This window comes from Pelophylax lessonae, assembly GCF_965119305.1.
Source record: "Pelophylax lessonae genome assembly, chromosome: 12".
Classification (NCBI taxonomy): domain Eukaryota; kingdom Metazoa; phylum Chordata; class Amphibia; order Anura; family Ranidae; genus Pelophylax; species Pelophylax lessonae.
In genome coordinates this window covers 199,879,380-199,897,202 of record NC_138779.1, presented here as the reverse complement: position 1 = coordinate 199,897,202, position 17,823 = coordinate 199,879,380, and the positions used below count along the sequence as shown (strand labels likewise).

Sequence of the window (17,823 nt, the reverse complement as noted above, 5' to 3'; positions counted from 1 at the left end):
CACAGAGAGAAGAGGAGGGAACGCGTGGGAAGGATCACAGAGAGAAGAGGAGGGAACGCGTGGGAAGGATCACAGAGAGAAGAGGAGGGAACGCGTGGGAAGGATCACAGAAAGAAGAGGAGGGAACGCGTGGGAAGGATCACAGAGAGAAGAGGAGGGAACGCGTGGGAAGGATCACAGAGAGAAGAGGAGGGAACGCGTGGGAAGGATCACAGAGAGAAGAGGAGGGAGCGCGTGGGAAGGATCACAGAGCCATCTGTGCTGAGGCTGCATGGCTGGAAGAGACAGTGACAGGCTGATCAGTGTGAGAGCTGTGTGTACTCACCGCTCTTCTAGTTACTAGTAGTGTTGAGGGGAGGAGAGAGAGGAGTCAGCAATGTGCAGCTGCCCGGGAGACCTGAAGTTCGGGCAGTATGTGCTGACAGGCAGCAGAGCTCTCTCACCACATGTGTATGCTCCGGTCTCCAGATGTGTAACAATAGTCAGGGGCGGGCCCCCTAGTGGCCTCGGGACCTCGGGCAGCTCCCGAATGGTCAGTCTGTCCCTGCTGCCACTGGAGCTTCGGCGCCCCTCCTCCACCTCAGCTTGCGGCGCCTGGGTGCATTGAACCCCGTGCACCCGCCCCGGATCGGCCCTGAAATGCAGTATGTGTTCGATTTAGCAGTAATTACCGCATTATTTAATACGGTAATTTACCGCATTAAGCTGGTTGCTAAGGAGCGAGCTGGGATTTGTCAAAAAACAGCCTGAATTCGGGGTACCTAAAAAACAGCCTGGGGATATTAAGAGGAACCCCACGCCAAAATAAAAATAACAAAATGGCAGGGGGTCCCCCAAATATCCATACCAGACCCTTATCCGAGCATGCAGCCTGGCAGGTCAGGAAAGGGGGGGGGGACAAGGGAGAGGCACTCCCCCCTCCTGAACTATACCTGGTCACATGCCCACAACATGGGGGGGTGCTTCGGGGCGGGTGTGTTAATTGCGTAATGAACCAAAATAACCAAATGAAGATTGATCTTAGTGTGCTGGCACTTAGATTGTGGTCCTGCGAGCTGGAAAATCTTTGTGCAGGGTGAGGCTGATTGTTGTGTATCAGTGACAGCGCAGTGTGAGTTTGAGTAACCATTTGTCACAAGTTGTGAAAGTGGCCTAGGCCGGCCACTGGGGTAGATTTACTAAAACTGGAGCACTTAGAATCTGGTGCAGCTGTGCATGGTAGCCAATCAGCTTCTAACTTCAGCTTGTTCAATTAAGCGTTAAACCTGGGAGCTGATTGGTTTCTATGCAGAGCTGCACCAGATTTTACACTCTCCAGTTTTAATAAATAACCCCCATTGTGTCCATCACACAGAGCATAGGAAATTCATACATCTTTGTAACAAGGGATACAGTCTAACTTTTCTAGTGGGAATTTCAAACATATTTAGCCAATGGTTCCATTTATTTGCTAATTCCCTCTAGTGTTGCCACTTTGTATTTTGTAATAGAAACACATAGTATTTCCTTTGCTCCTCAGCGCTATCTAGAGGCCATATTGGTATATTTCTACTACTGCAAATAAAGGACATTCCTTCCTAAGACAAAATAAGCCTAAAGAACATTTGTTTTTTGACTAATTTGCACAAAAAAAAAAAATACCGTTTTACTGGACGAACAGCAATGCACACTTTTTTTTTTTATAAATGGACCCCTTGATGTGTGGAGATTTTTACAAATTATATTTTGCATTTTTCTGCAAGGTCCGCTTCAGCTCCGGAAGGTTTTACCCCCTTAATGACCAGGCCATTTTTTGCGATTCGGCACTACGTTGCTTTAACTGACAATTGCGCTGTCATGCGACGCTGTACCCAAATACAATTGATGCCGTTTTTTTCCCCCACAAATGGAGCTTTTGGTGGCCTCTGCGGTTTTTAGATTTTGCGCTATAAACAAAAAAAAGAGCAACAATTTTGAAAAAAAAAAAAACGCAATATTTTTTACTTTCTGCTATAAAACATTCCCAATAGAAAAATGGAAAAAAAATCTAATTTTTTATCAGTTTAGGCCAATTTGTATTCTGCTACATATTTTTGGTAAAAAAAAAAAAAAATCCCCAAAAGTGTATTTGAATTGGTTTGCGCAAAAGTTATAGCATTTACAAACTACGGGATAGATTTTTGGTCTTTTCATTTATTTACTTTTTTTATTAGTAATGGCGGCGATCAGTGTTTTTTTTTTCCCAGCTTCGGGGGACGGCACACCCTTAGATCTTGATGCTGATGACAACGTATCTATTTTATGCTTTTATAAAGAACTCGTTTGTGAGTATTTTTATAATTTTTTTTTTTTTTAACCTCCTTGGCGGTATTCCCGAGTGTGGCTCGGGGTGAAATCTCAGTGCCATTAGCGTTAACCCAGAGCCACACTCGGGGTACCGCCAGGGAGCATCGCTGGATCCTGGTAAAGGTTACTTACCTTGTCCCCGGGATCCCGCGATATATCCCTGCAGCCGGATCTTCCGCCCGATGCTGTGAGCCCCGGCTTCCGTCTCCTGCGACTTGACGCTCGCAGGGGGGTGGAACCGGCAGCAAATTCAAATAGTAAAACACACAATCACACACTGATATATTGTAATCCTATTGGATTACATTACAAAATAAAATAAATTGACATTAGTTTGCCCCCCAGTGCCATTTCCTGCAGTTTTTCTGTACATATATATATATATATATATATATATATATATATATATGTGTGTGTGTATATATATATATATATATATATATATATACTTACATTTTTTATAGTTATTTATTATATTATAATTTAAGATTTTGTGTTTCAAACTTTATCATACCCGAGATGTTATAAAGAAGAACACACAGTAAAAAAAAAATCATCATGTAAATAGTTAGTTTGGGCTGCTCGTCCTTTAGAATTACATGCAAAATAATGGTACCGCTTTCAGCACCTAAAATCGGAACTAATCATACCGCCAGAGAGGTCAATAAACATTTTTGAGGATAATGCACTTGTGTTTGTTTCGTCATGATCATAGATTTTTAGCGGAACTACGACATTGCGGCGGACAGATCAGACACCTAACTGACATTTTTGACACTTTTTGAGGACCAGTGACATTAATACAGTAATCAGTGCTAAATAATATGCACTGTTACTGTATAAATGACACTGGCAGGGAAGGGGTTAACACTGGGGGTGATCAAGGGGTTAAGTGTATGCTTAATAGTGCTTACTGACTGCATGGAAGGGATGGGTTGGACAGAGGCAGAGAGAGATCGGTGGTTCAGCTTAGCTGAATCACATGATCTTTCCCTGCCTCTCTGACAGAATAGCCGCCTGCTTTGTTTACATAAGCAGGCGGCTCTTCTGTCATTCTAGCCAAAGATCGCGGGGGGCCAAGGGCAATCGAGCCCCCTCCTGCCGCGGCCTGGCTCCCGCTGTGTCTAATCACAGCGGAAGCATGCACCGCCGAATCCGCATGCACATATTCACGTAGATCTACGTGATTATGCGCAGCCGAGCCGCCCTGCCTCAAAAAAATCTGCGAGGGGCGGTCGGCAAGTGGTTAAAGAAAATATTTTGGACCTCAGGGTCCTTCCCAGTAGATCAAAGCAGGTTTATGAAACGGAGATCTTGGAAATCAGATGTTTTCCCCTCTGTAAAGATGCTTTTAGTTTCATTTCCTGAATATACTATATAAAAGAAGGAAATGCTGCAGATTCAGACATTCACAGCAGCTTCAACTTCAATATATACACATCTGACAGAGGAACTCTGAAACGGTAAGACTGCTTTATCTTGCTGCAAAGAGCAGAGATGGATTACCTTCTGACCGTCGTATATCAATCTATACATGAAATTCTGACTCCACCTTTCCTTTATTTACCCAAATAAACGTTAACATCTTTTTTTTTTTCTTTGTTTTCTCAACAGGGAAGGAAAACATCAATGTGTGAATCACTGACTATTTAACACACAGAGGAAATACACATCTTTCAGAAGAGCTTCTAAAAGGTAATACTGCTTCATTCTGCCGCTATGTGAAGAATATATTGTAGGTGTATCGATTAAACGAGGGTGTGAGTTTATCTTATGGACCAGCCTGCATTCTGTGTATTACAGCAGATCATTCTACATGGAAGACATGCATGGAATTCTGACCTCTCTTGTGATTCTCTACTTCTATCATCAGACATAGAAAGGGATTCTTATTCTCTTTCTCTCTCTCTCTCTTCTTTCTCTCCTCTTCCTCTCTCTCACATCTTCCCCTCTCTGTTCTTCCACTCTCTCTTCTTTCTCTTTCTCTCTTTACTTTTTTTTCTCTTTGTCTCTCTTTTCTTTTTCCTCTCTCTTTCTCTCTCCTTCCTCTCTTTCTTTCTATTCTCTATCTCTGCTCTCCCCCCTTCTTTCTCTCTCTGTTTTCTCTCACCCTCATTATTCTCTCTCTCTCTCTCTCCTCCATCTCTTTCTTTCTCTTTCTCCCTCTTTCCCTCCCCTTCCTTTCTCTCCTTCTCCTTCTTCCTCATTCTTTCATGTCTTCCTATCTCTTTTTTTTATCTCTCCTCCCTCTCTCTCCCCCTCTCTCTTTCTTTTCTCTGTCTCCTTCCTCACTCTCTTATTCTTTTCTCTCTATCTCTCATCCCCGCCCCATCTCCTTTCTCTCTCCCTCCCTCTCTCTCGCTCCTTCCTTTTCCTCTCTCAACCCTCACCCTTTCTCTCTCTATCCTTCCACCTTTCACTCTCCTCTTCCTCTCTCTCTCCTTTCTCTTTCCTCTCTCTTTTTTCTTTCTCTCTCTCTCTCTCTCTCCCTTCTCTCTTTCTCCTTTCTTTCTCTCTCTCTCTCTCTCCTCTCCCTCTCTTTTCTCTCTCTCTCTCCTATCTCTCTCTCTCTCTCTCCCCTCCCTCCTCCTCTCTCTCCTTTCTCTATATCTCCTTTCTCTCTCTCTCTCTCTCTCTCTCTCTCTCTCTCTCTCTCTCCTCTCTCTCTCTCCTTTCTCTCCTCTCTCTCTCTCCCCCCCCCTATCTTTTCTCTTTCTACCCCCCCCCACTATCTCTCTCCTTTCTCTCTCATCTCCCTCTCTCATTTATCTTTCTTTCTCTCTCTCTCTCCCCCCCTCTTTCTTTTCTCTGTCTCCTTCCTCACTCTCTTGTTATTTTCTCTCTATCTCTCACCCCCCCCAATCTCTTTTCTCACTTTATTTTCTCTTCCCCCCCCCCCTTCCTCGCTCTCTCTCTCTCTTTCTCCTTCCTCTTCCTCTCTCCCCCTACCCCTTTCTCCCTCTATCCTTCCTCTCTCTTTCTCTCTCCTTCCTCTGTTACTTTCTTTTCTCTATCTCTGCTCTCTCTCCCCCTTATTTCTCTCTCTGTTTTCTCTCACCCTCATTCTTCTCTCTCTCGCCTTCCTCCATCTCTTTCTTTTTCTGTCTCCCTTTTTCCCTCAATTTCCTTTCTCTCCTTCTCCTTCTTCCTCATTCTTTAATGTCTTCCTATCTTTTTTTTTTTTATCTCTCCTCCCTCTCTCTCTCTCCCCCTCTCTCTTTCTTTGTCTCCTTCCTCACTCTCTTGTTCTTTTCTCTCTATCTCTCATCCACCCCATCTTCTTTCTCACTCTCTCTCTCTCCTTCCTCCCCCCCCCCCCTTTCACTCTCTGTCCTTCCTCTCTTTCTCTCTCTCTCTCTCTCTCTCTCTCTCTCTCTCTCTCTCTCTCTCTCTCTCCTTCCTCCTTTCACTCTACTCTCCCTCTCTCTTTCTCCTTTCTCTCTCCTCTCTCTTTTTCCTTTCTCTGTCTCTCTCTCCTCTCTCCTTTCTTTATTTCTCCCTCTCTCCTCTCCCTCTCCTTTATCTCTCTCTTTCTCCCCCCTCCCTCCGCCTCTCTCTCCTTTCTCTCTCTCCTTTCTCTCTCTCTCCTCTCTCTCTCTCTTTCTATTTCTTTCTCTCTCTTTCTCGCTCTCTCTTTTTCTCCCCCCTCTCCTTTCTCTCTCTACCCCCCCCCCACTATCTCTCTCCTTTCTCTCTCATCTCCCTCTCTCATTTCTCTCTCTTTCTCTGTCTCTCCCCCCACCCTCTTTTTTTTCTCTGTCTCCTTCCTCACTCTCTTGTTCTTTTCGCTCTCTCTCTCTCATTCTTCCCAATCTCCTTTCTCACTTTATTTTCTCTCTCCCCCTTCCTCGCTCTCTCTCTCTCTCGCTTTCTCCTTCCTCTTCCTCTCTCCCCCTTTCTCTCTCTGTACTTCCTCTCTTTCTCTCCTTCCTCCATCTCTTTTTTTCTTTCTTTCTTTCCCTTCCTTTCCTCTCTCTACTCCCCCTTCTTCCTCATTCTTTCACTTTTTCTTCTCTTTTTTTCTCTCTCTCCTTTCTTTCTCTCTCCCCCTCTCTCTCCTCTCCCTCCCTCCTTTATCTCTCCTCTCCCTCCCTCTCTCACCTTTCTCTTTCCACTCCCTCTCTCTCTCTCCTTTCTCTTTCCTCTCTGTTTCTCCTTTCTCTATCTCTCTCTCCCTTCTCTCTCCTTTCTCTCTCCCCCCCCCTCCCCCTCTCTTTTCTTTCTCTCTCTCCTCTCCCTCTCTCTCCTTTCTCTCTCTCTCTCCTTTCTCTCTCTCTCTCTTTCCTTCTCTCTTTTCGCTCTTTTTCTCTCCCCCTCTACCCTCTCTCCTTTCTCTCTCTACCCCCCCCCCCCACTATCTCTCGCCTTTGTCTCTCATCTCCCTTTCTCTTTTCACTATCCTCTCCCTCTCTCATTTCTCTCTCTCTTTCTTTCTCTCTCTTTCTTTCTCTCTCTCTCTTTCTCTCTCTCTCTCTTTTTCTCTCCCCTCTCTCCTCTCTCTCTACCCCCCCCCCACTGTCTCTCTCCTTTCTCTCTTATCTCCCTCTCTCCTTTCACTCTCCTCTCCCTCTCTTATTTCTTTCTCTTTCTCTCTCTCTCCTCTCCCTCTTTCTTTTACTTTTCTCTGTCTCCTTTTTTTCTCTCTCTCTCTCTCTGTCAAATTCAAATACAAATAGGCTTTATGGTCAGGACCAATTACATTTTAGCATTGCCAAAGCAGTTGAGTTTGTAAGTAGAGGGGAGGGGGGGGGGTAATGGGTTATATAAAGGGGAATGGGGGTGGGTCCATGTAAAGGATGTCCCTCTCAGTCTGTGACATGCTGTCACATATTGTGCAGCTATTGTCACCATTGGCTCCTCTTCTCCCAGTATAGTTTGAAGTTTCATCTTCTCTTCTATGTGTAGCAAGGTTTCCAGGCCTATGGCCTGATGTGGGTCTGCCATTAGTACCGGAATCCTCTCCAGCCCATGTGAGCTGAGTCACTGGGTGTGACAACTGAAGTAGTGACAACCCCGGCATATTTGTTTGTAGTTTTGTAGTTGAAATAAAGGGGATGGGAGAAGGGAATGAGTGGGATACTCCTTGAGGCTTAAACTAGTTACAATTGGGACTTTTCTCCAAAAATGACCGTTGGCGCTTACCAGACGCCAGCCGGCGCCAGCCAACGCTCACTGACTCTGAAAACACTCTGTATAACAGAAGAAGTGTTGAATCCCCGACATATAGTCCAGTAGATCCAAGACTGAGAACTGTAGAACTCCTGACACTGTTGTACTGTGAAAGTCACTGAATACTTTCCCCCGCCTGGCACAGCTTGAGGTAGTATATTGCAGAACTCTGTGTAACTGTCACTGAAACTGGCACACTCTGTACACTTCAGGGCCCAGACTGCAGGTGGCCCCTTTCATCTTGAACTTTTCAGGGTCCACTAACTATGTACCCCCTTTGCAACTTCAGGGTTCTCTACCTAGATACCCCCTTTAACAGCTAGCTGACACTGGATCCCAGAACCTCTCCCGGAGTGGTCCCCTCTGACTCTAGGCAGACCCCCAGGGGCAATCTGCAGTACTCACGACCTGTGTAGGCTTTCCTGGGACTGGACCCCTCTCTCTCTCTGCTGGTTCTCGGCACACTGCATCCCCTCAGCTCAACTCAGCACTTTCTGGACTCTCAGGCGACACCCTGAGACATCTGCCTTCCTCAGACAGGAGGAGAGACAGCCGCACTCTCCTTCCTGGGACTCTGCTCCCACCAAAGACACCGTGCCACACACTTTCCACCAACTTATACCCACTCCCAGAATCCTTTGCAGCCTAATCTGCCTTCTGGGGTAGTTACAAGCTGGGATGTGTCCCCTGATTGGGCTTCCCACACTGCCCTATGAGAAGCCTCTCACAGGAGCCAGTGGGGATATTTCTCCCCTCAGCAGGCACATCTGGAAGCCCTGACACCCTAGCTACATAAATCACAGCCCTGCTGGTAGGCAGACAAGGACCACGATACATTTTCCTAGCACCTACCTGTAGGGTGCTACATATGGAATTAAATTCTGGGATGAAAGCGGAGAGTCTCTGCAAGTGAGTGTCCCTCATTGATGAGTATTTAGGGCACTGTAGCAGAAAGTGGTCCTCATGCCTCAGAAACACGTCCAGAGAATGTTAACCTCCCAGTGTCTAGAAAGGTGTTACACAAATTTTTTTTCAAGGCCTCCTCAAGATGTTTCATCCTCTGCTCCCTCTGCGAAGGTAGGATGAGCTCTGCAACTTTACCCTTGTAACGTGGATCAAGAAGAGTTGCCAACCAGTAATAATCCCTCTCCTTGATAGCACGAATCCTCTGGTCATTTTGCAGGCTTTGCAGAATCAAGGAGCCCATGCAGTTTAAGTTTGAGGAGGCATGGGATTCTGAGTCTTCTGGGTCACTAAGGATGACATTGTCAGGAGCAACCTCTCCCCAGCCACGTACAACTCCTGGGGTTTGTGGGAAATGACAACCCTCCCTTGAAGACTGATGTATGTCCTCCTCTTCCTCCTCTTGCTCCTGTGTGTTTTGTCGCCCTGCAGGAATGACATCTGCATAAAGGGGGCCTTGTGAGGAAAGGAAGTCCTCCTCTTCCTCCCGTTGTTCTGCCTCAAGTGCCCTGTCCATGATTCCACGAAGCGTGTGCTCCAGCAGGAAGACTAGAGGGATAGTGTCACTGATGCATGCATTGTCAGGGCTCACCATCCTTGTGGCCTCCTCAAATGGTGACAGGACAGTGCATGCATCCTTTATCAGCAGCCACTGGCTTGGCGAAAAGAAGCCAATCTCCCCTGAGCCTGTCCTTGTGCCATACTCACACAGGTACTCATTGATGGCCCTCTGCTGCAACCGCTGCAGCATTGCCAATGTTGAGTTCCACCTGGTGATCTTGTCACAAATGAGATGCTTGGTGGGCAGGTTGGATTCCTGTTGAATGTCAGATAGCCTAGCACTGGCACTGGCATTGTACGGCCGCCGGAAATGGCCACAGACTTTTCTGGCCTGCCTCAGAAGATCTTGTAAGTCCGGTACCTGTTCAAGAAACACTGCACCACCAGATTCAGGACATATGCCAGACATGGAACATGTGTCAAGTGTCCCTGTCGGAGGGCGGAGAGAAGGTTGATGCCATTTTCACCTACCACCATTCCTGGCTCAAGCTGCCATGACTTCAACCACCTCTCAGCCTGCCCCTGCAGAGCTGACAGAATCTCTGGCCCCATGTTGCTCCTGTCCCCTAGACAGACCAACTGAAGCACTGCAGGGCATCTTTTAGCCTGACTGCATGCATAGCCCTTTGAACGCTTAGGGAGCACTGATGGTTTAGAGGACAATTCAGCAGAAGAGGACATAGAGGAAGAAGAGGAGGAGGGAGTGGAGTAGACAGATGTGGCAGAATCAGCACCAGCTTTTTGGAGGCGTGGTGGCAGAACAAGCTCCAGCACTGAACCCTGTCCTGCATCCTTTCCAGCTGCCAACAGAGCAACTCAGTGCGCCGTGAAAGAAATATAACGTCCCTGCCCATGCCTGCTGGACCAAGAGTCAGCAGTAATATGAATCTTTCTGCTGACTGCTCTGTCCAAGGAGGCCAAAACACTACCATCCACGTGAAAGAGATGGAATGGCCTTACGTGAAAATAAATGTTTTTTTGGAACCTGCCACTGTGGTACAGCACATTCCACAAATTTACCAAAGGGGGCAGATTCAACCAGATGAAAAGGCAGCAGTTGTAGTGCTAGCAATTTGGCCAAGCTAGCATTTAGACTCTGAACATGTGGATGGGTTGGACAGTATTTATTTTTACGGTTCAGCAACTGGGGTAGTGAAATTTGCCTGCTGGTCAAATCAGGTGGTGTACTGCTAGCAGATTGAGTGCAAGTATCTGTGGCACTCATTGCTATACTATAATCCCTATCAGTGCAGGTTTTTGAGAAGACATGAGGTATAGTAGGGGTAGAGATCTCAAAGAGGAGCAAGGTTAAGAATGCTTTTTTTTATGATGTTGGTCTTTCAGGTGATGTTGCCAAGGGACTGCATGGCAGGTCGTCAAATGTCTTGTCAAGCATGTGGTGCCCAAGCGGCTGGTGTTCTGGCCATGCTTGATCTGCTTCAGACAGAGATTGCAAACAGCAACGCTGCCATCTACTGCACATGTGTTGAAAAAAAGCGCACACTAATGAAATTTTGGAAGTCATCGGGGAGCTAGCAGTGCCCTGCACCTGTGGAGCTAAGTGGTGTGATGCAATAGGGTGGCTTCCCTTAGGGCGGCCCCTGGAGCACATCCTGCTTTGTTGGCGTTGTGTCACCACCTCCTTCTCCTCCTCACTTTCCTCTCTATTCTCTCAGGCACCCAAGTACAGTCAGTGACCTCATCATCCCCTCCCTCTTTGTCACTAGATCAAACTTGGCAGTATGCTGCAGCTGTGGCAACATGACTTCTAGTTTCTTGTCCGTCATTGTCATTCCCTTCTTCAATCTGGGAACCAACATCGGAGCATTCTAATTGTTGCGCATCCTCCAGCATCATGCAACTGACACTATGATCAAATAATTCGGGTGACTCCTCTATGCATGATCGTGAGACTACGGAAGGAGTAGCTGTAGACAAGGAGCCTGTGGAACAGGCCACTTTGGCAGCTGCGGTGGAGGATGGCTTAGTTATCCACTCCACCAACTCTTATGCATGTTGTGGCTCAATAACACAGCCATACCAGAAAAAAAGGACAAGCCTGCCCCCGCCTGCTGAGGATACACTATGTCCCTTGCCACCACTTTTCACTGTGGACACACAGTGCGTCTGCCTCTCCTTGTTGGCCTTTCGGCCTTTTGCTGGTGCGCCAACAACAAAAACACCAACGTCTGGAGCAGAAGGAAGAGCATCTGAGATGCACAAGGGGGTACAGCAATTATGCCCTTAATATTATTGGTGCTGGTTCACCACCAAAAAAAACACCTATGTCTGGAGCAGAAGGAAGAGCTCCTGAGATGCACAAGGGGGTACAGCAATTATGCCCTTAATATTATTGGTGCTGGTGAGCCAACAACAAAAACACCTACGTCTGGAGCAGAAGGAAGAGCGCCTGAGATGCACAAGGGGGTACAGCAATTATGCCCTTACTATTATTGGTGCTGGTGCGCCAACAACAAAAGCACCCACGTTTGGAGCAGAAGGGAGAGCCTCTGAGATGCACAAGGGGTACAGCAATTATGCCCCTAATATTATTGGTGCTGGTTCATCACCAAAAAAAACACCTACGTCTGGAGCAGAAGGAAGAGTGCCTGAGATGCACAAGGGGCTACAGCAATTATGCCCTTAATATTATTGGTGCTGGTGCGCCAACAACAAAAACACCCACGTCTGGAGTATAAGGAAGAGCATCTGAGATGTACAAGGGGGTACAGCAATTATGCCCTTAATATTATTGGTGCTGGTTCATCACCTCCCCCCCCAAAAAAAAAAAAAAAAAAACACCCACTTCTGGAGCTGAAGGAATTGAAGGAATAGTGCCTTAGATGCACAAGGGGAGCAGCAATTATGCCCTTAATATTACTAGTGCTGGTGCGCCAACAACAAAAACACCCACGCCTGGAGTAGAAGGAAGAGCATCTGAGATGTACAAGGGGGTACAGCAATTATGCCCTTAATATTATTGGTGCTGGTTCATCACCCCCCCCCCCCCAAAAAAAAAAACACCCACTTCTGGAGCTGAAGGAATTGAAGGAATAGTGCCTTAGATGCACAAGGGGAGCAGCAATTATGCCCTTAATATTAATAGTGCTGCTGCGAAAAAAAATAAAATAAAAAATCACTGCTGACACAGAAGGACGCACTACCACCTTTGACAAAGAAGGGGGAGTACTAATATTGCAGCAACAGAACCTGATACAGCTAAAAAAAATAAATAAATAAATAAATAAAATAAAATAAATAATCAATGAAATAAAAATGGTATCAGTGGGGTAACACAGACGTGTTGTATACAATACACTTCAGTGGCCCTACTACAATCACAGCACTAAACTGCAGTACACTGTGCAACATAAGAATCAGCCCTACACTACACTGCAATGGCTGATATATACACTGGGATGGCTGATATATATACACTGGACTTGGCTGATATATATACTGCACTGGTGGATATATAGCCTACAATAACTGATAAATATATATACTGCACTATCTGATCTGATATATATCCTGCAAACACTGATAAATATATATATTGAACTATCTCATATATATCTTGCAAAAACTGATAAATATATATACTCCACTATCTCCCGAAATAGCTCATAAATATATATATCTACTACACTGGCTGATTTAATAATATATAAACCGCACACTCCACTAACTACCCTGCCAAATCTCCACTCCTAACACACTACACACGGCTGCCGTTTAAGCAGCCTTATATAGTGTGGGGCGTGGACTTAGCCCCTGAGCCATGATTGGCTTAAGGCACCCTGCCTTTGGCCAATCACGGACATTATGCTGTTATTGGCCAAAGCATACAGGTCAAGGTGCATGCTTTGGCCAATCACAAGCATTGCATTATGGTGGGTGAATTTCCCGCGAATGGCCCCGTTTGTTCATTGTTCTACGAAAGAACAAACACCCGATGTTCGACTCAAACTCGAAGCTCATCCCTAGTGACACCCATTGATCAAATAATTTCATATGCAAGGTAAATTTTTATTTTCTCGTTTATTAAAGTAGTTTCATCTGTGCTATCCAATGCACAGAGGGATACATGTATTTTTGGTCCTTGAAGATTTATAGAGAATTTATAGAGAACTAGCTAGGAATGGGCAACGTTTAGGTATATTTCAGATAAATGCCCATTCACTAAATAAATAGGGTAAATAGTACAGTAAAACTGTATTAACCACTTCCCTCAAACCAACTTACTTGTACGTCGGCTTGCAGAAGTGATTGTACCGGGATGATATGCAGCTGCAGGCATCAACCCGGCACAGTTTTAGAGCCGGCGGTCAGCTTTCAGGAGATAACAGCTGATGCGGCTGCTCAGCAGTTATCCCAGTGAGCAGGAGGGAATAGTAGCCCCCCCCCCCGCTGCCTTCCACGGCTCTTCCCGGGTCTTCTATCCCACTGGGAGACCCGAGCAACCAGCCGGCACGTCCTACAGCTGGTTGGAGTTGCCGAACAAAGCCAGATTTGGCTTCAATCAGGTCTCCGATCATGTAATCAAGGAGGCGACATTGCGACGTCACTTCCGGTTTACTCGGCTGCCAATGGAGCAGATTTAAAAAAAAATGTCCATATTTAAAAATGCAGATTTTGCCATTTTAAATACTTTGAAGTGCAGAGGAGGGGTCTGGGGTCTTTTAGACCCCCAATCCCCCCATAAAGAGGACCTGTCACTGCCTATTACTGTCACAAGTGATGTTTACATTCCTTGTGACAGCAATAAAAGTGATCAGATTTTTTTTTTTTTTAAAAACAGTGTTAAAAATAAAACATTTAATGAAATAAATAGGAGTTTGTGAGTTCGCGCGCGAAAGAAAAAGCATATGTAAGTCATGCCTGAAAATGAAACCGGTGTTCACATGTGAGGTATCACCACGATCGCTGCAATAATTCTAGAAAAAGACCTCCTCTGTAACTCTAAACTGGTAACCGTTAAAAATTTTTTAAACATTGCTTATGGAGATTTTTAGGTTCCGCATTTTATCGCCATTTCACGAATGTGTGCAATTTTAAACCGCAATATGTTAGTCTATTTACTCGGCGTGACATCATCTTTCACAATATATGAAAAAATTGGGCTAACTTTATGGTTTATTTTTTTTTTAAAAAGCATTTTTTTTTGTCAAAAAAATTGTGTTTGAAAGACTGCTGCGCAAATATCGTGTGACAAAAAATATTGCAACAACAGCCATTTTACTCTCCAGAGTCTTTGCTAAAAAAAAAAAAAATATATATATATATATATATATATATAGATATATATATATATGTGTATATATATATCTATATATATATATATATATATATATATATATATATATATATATATATATATATATATATATATATATAATGTTTGGGAGTTCTAAGTAATTTGCTAGCAAAAAATACAGATTTTAACTTGTAAACAACATGTGTCAGAAATAGGCTTTGTCCTTAACCTCCCTAGCGGTAACCCCGAGCGTGACTCGGGGTGGATTTTTCATACCAGGATCGGTATCCCCGAGTCACGCTCGGGGTAGATGTGCAGAGAGCGCAGCGGTGTTCTCTTACCTTCTCCTGGCGATCCAGCGATGAGCTCTCATTGCTGTGACCGCCAGCCGAGATCCCCGCCGCTCTCCGTCGGTCTCCGTCGGTCTGATGACTTCCTAGTTCCGTTCCCTGCAGCAGCAATGCTGCATGGGAGCGGAACTAGGGAGGGAAATTAAAAAAAAAAACAAAAAAAAACGTATATATATATATATATATATATATATATATATATATATATATGCATATATATGTATATATATATATACACACATATACATATATACAGTATATATATGTGTGTATATATGTATATATATATGCACATGCACACACATACACATATATATATATATATACCTATATACACACATATATATATATATATAGAACATTATATTATTGATTCGATTATAATTCATGCGTTATATATATACACACACACACACATATATATATAATATATAACGCATGAATTATAATCTAATCATTAATATAATTTTATTATATATATTATATATTATATAATAAAATTATATTATTGATTCGATTATAATTCATGCGTTTGTGTTTCAAATTTATCACATCTGGGATGTCTACTAGAGTCTTATTTTGGTCAGGTTTAAGTCAGTAATTACTAAGAATTGTAGGCCTATAATACATAACGCCAAATTTCCATGAAAAGAATTGTACGGCTTTTGGTACAGAATTCCTGACAGAATCATACCGCCAGGGAGGTTAAGTGGTAATCAACCAGATTAACTATGTAACTATGTACAAAGAGTGAATGTATAAAATTCAATTTTTGCCCCAAACTGGGAAAATGTTGATTAAATTGACCATAAAATTAGTTGATAAATAGACCCTTAAATATTTGACCTCTCCTCCCTTTTATTTTTTTAGATTGTAGAGGCTAAATAAAAATATGGATTCTTCTGCCACTGAACAACTCAAAGAGGAAGTATTGGATGCCTTACAAAGAGGAAATCCAGCCGAAGCCTTTGATAAAGTCAAGAAATGTTTGGACGACTTGGATGACATCCCCCTGAACATTGCAATTACTGGAGAATCGGGGTCAGGAAAGTCCACATTTATCAATGCCATCCGTGGTATGGGTGATGAAGAACTGGAATCTGCTAAAACAGGTGTAGTGGAGACCACTATGGAGCCGACACCTTACTGCCATCCTAAGCATAAGAACGTAAACTATTGGGATCTTCCTGGAATAGGAAGTCCTAATTTTAAAGCCAGTGAATATTTGGCTAAAGTTGATTTCCAGCATTTTGACTTTTTTGTTATGATTGCATCTGAAAGATTCAAAGAGAATTACATTATACTGGCTGAGAGTATCCAAAGCATGAATAAAAAGTACTACTTTGTGAGGTCAAAAGTTGACAGGGATATATACGAGAGCCGAAAACGTAGGCCTAAAGTTTTCAATGAAAAAGGTGTGTTGGATACCATAAGGCAGGATTGTGTAAATTCTCTAATAGGTACAGGAACTCTAGACCCGCATGTCTTTCTTGTATCTTCCTTCCAACCTCAAGACTTTGACTTCTCCCTTTTGCTGAAAACATTTGAGGAGCAGCTTCCGACTCATAAGCGTTACGTTTATCTACGTGCCTTGCCTAACATTTCCTCTGAGGCAATTGCCATGAAAGTCCAAGCTCTAACAACTGCAGTTCCTTTGATAGCTTTGAAAGTCGTTATAGATTCCATTGTCCCTGGGTATGTGCAATATAGTGAGTGTTCAACCTTAACTCGCTATATTAGAGAATACGTAGAAAGTTTTGGTCTTGATGATAAATCTTTAGATGATTTGGTGCAAAGGTCTGGTAAAAGTGAGGATTATCTAAAAAGTTTAGTGAAATCTCCATTTGTCAATAATGAAATCACTCATGATCTTGTGTGGAACGAGCTCAGGAGAAGGAATAGAACTGATTTAATGACCGTTAAATCGATTATCAGTTGGGTTCCAGTGCTAAGTTTTGTTGTTGCTGGTTCCATGTCTGCTATGACTTGTGCTGGGTTTCTGTATTCTGCAATGAATGAGCTTGCAGAAGATGCCAAAACCGTTCTTGAAGTGGCTTGTGGTTGTTCAGATGAGTGAAATATAGTAGAACGTCTCATTCCAGGAATGGTTTGTATTGTATATTTGTATTGCACCAACTTGGACCAATTTAAGTATACATAGTCCATACCTGTGGGACCAATGTGGAAGCAGACAATCACTGTAGTAGTTGCTGCTACTGCAAAAATCACTGGGTTCCCTGCTGCCATTCAGTTAACATCTTGCATTTTCTCAATGAACATAAGGACGTCACATCACCTCGTCCTATCAGAACACTGTGCACTCTGTCAAAAATGCAAGCTGTTCTCTGAATGGCGGCCATGCTGAGTGAGCGACCTTCTGTGGCTACTATGCAGGAAGGTGAAGAGCTGGTGGGGAGGGGGGGGGGAAGGTTGACATCATGATTTCCACCTAGTCCAACCAGAGAAAACTGTACATTCATTAGAGAAAATGTAAGGCATTCTCTGAATGGTGGCTGTGCCAAGGGAGTGGCTGCCCTCTGCAAAGTAACCACAAGGGGACGCTTGCTAAGCACAGGGCCCAGAAAACTGCAGCAATGATGACTACAGTGATTTGCCGCTTCCACAGCGGTCCCACAGGTATGGTATATGCACAGTTACATTGGTCGAAGCTGGAATATGCAATAAGATCTGTAACGAGACCCTTGCTCGCTCGCTTCCGCTCTCCCAACACTCCTCTGCTACTAGTGAGTCAGCTTGCAGATCGCAACGTCTGATGGTTCGCTCGTCCAAGGCTCCGGGATCCGAAAACTACAGCTATGTGCCATTCGGAATCCATTAGAACAAACACCAGGCAGGCTGTATGTAAGTTCAAACAGGAAGACATTTATTGGAAGTACACAACACACTTTTATACAGAATTTGGAACATCCTGCCCCCAACAACCGTTTTCCTATTGGTCAATTGTAAAGTACACGTAGTCCTCCTTCAGGTCCTCCTTAGCCATGCAAATGAGGACTTGAAAATGAGTCAGCAGGGATTGGTCCGATAGCTTGATTAGAAGGACTGTTATGTGTAATGAGACAGAACAATGTGAGGTCATTAACATGTAACAATGGAACAGACAGGTAAACTTCATCACAATACACATTCCCTCCCAATACACAAACAATAGGGAAGTCTGCGAATGAAAGTCTTTGT

The 17,823-nt window shown here is 44.1% G+C and overlaps 1 protein-coding gene across 2 annotated transcripts in view; it reads left to right on the top strand.

Annotated features, from left to right (window-relative positions):
* LOC309567927 (interferon-inducible GTPase 5-like) overlaps positions 1 to 16,796 on the top strand; it is a 114,944-nt gene extending 98,148 nt beyond the window's left edge. For both annotated transcript variants that reach the window (XM_082273477.1, XM_082273478.1), the window contains one exon: positions 15,496 to 16,796. In XM_082273477.1, coding sequence (XP_082129603.1) covers positions 15,518 to 16,702 — 1,185 coding nt within the window. In that variant the 5' untranslated portion in view covers positions 15,496 to 15,517 and the 3' untranslated portion in view covers positions 16,703 to 16,796. The remainder of the gene's footprint in view (positions 1 to 15,495) is intronic.
* The last annotated feature ends 1,027 nt before the right edge of the window (positions 16,797 to 17,823 follow it).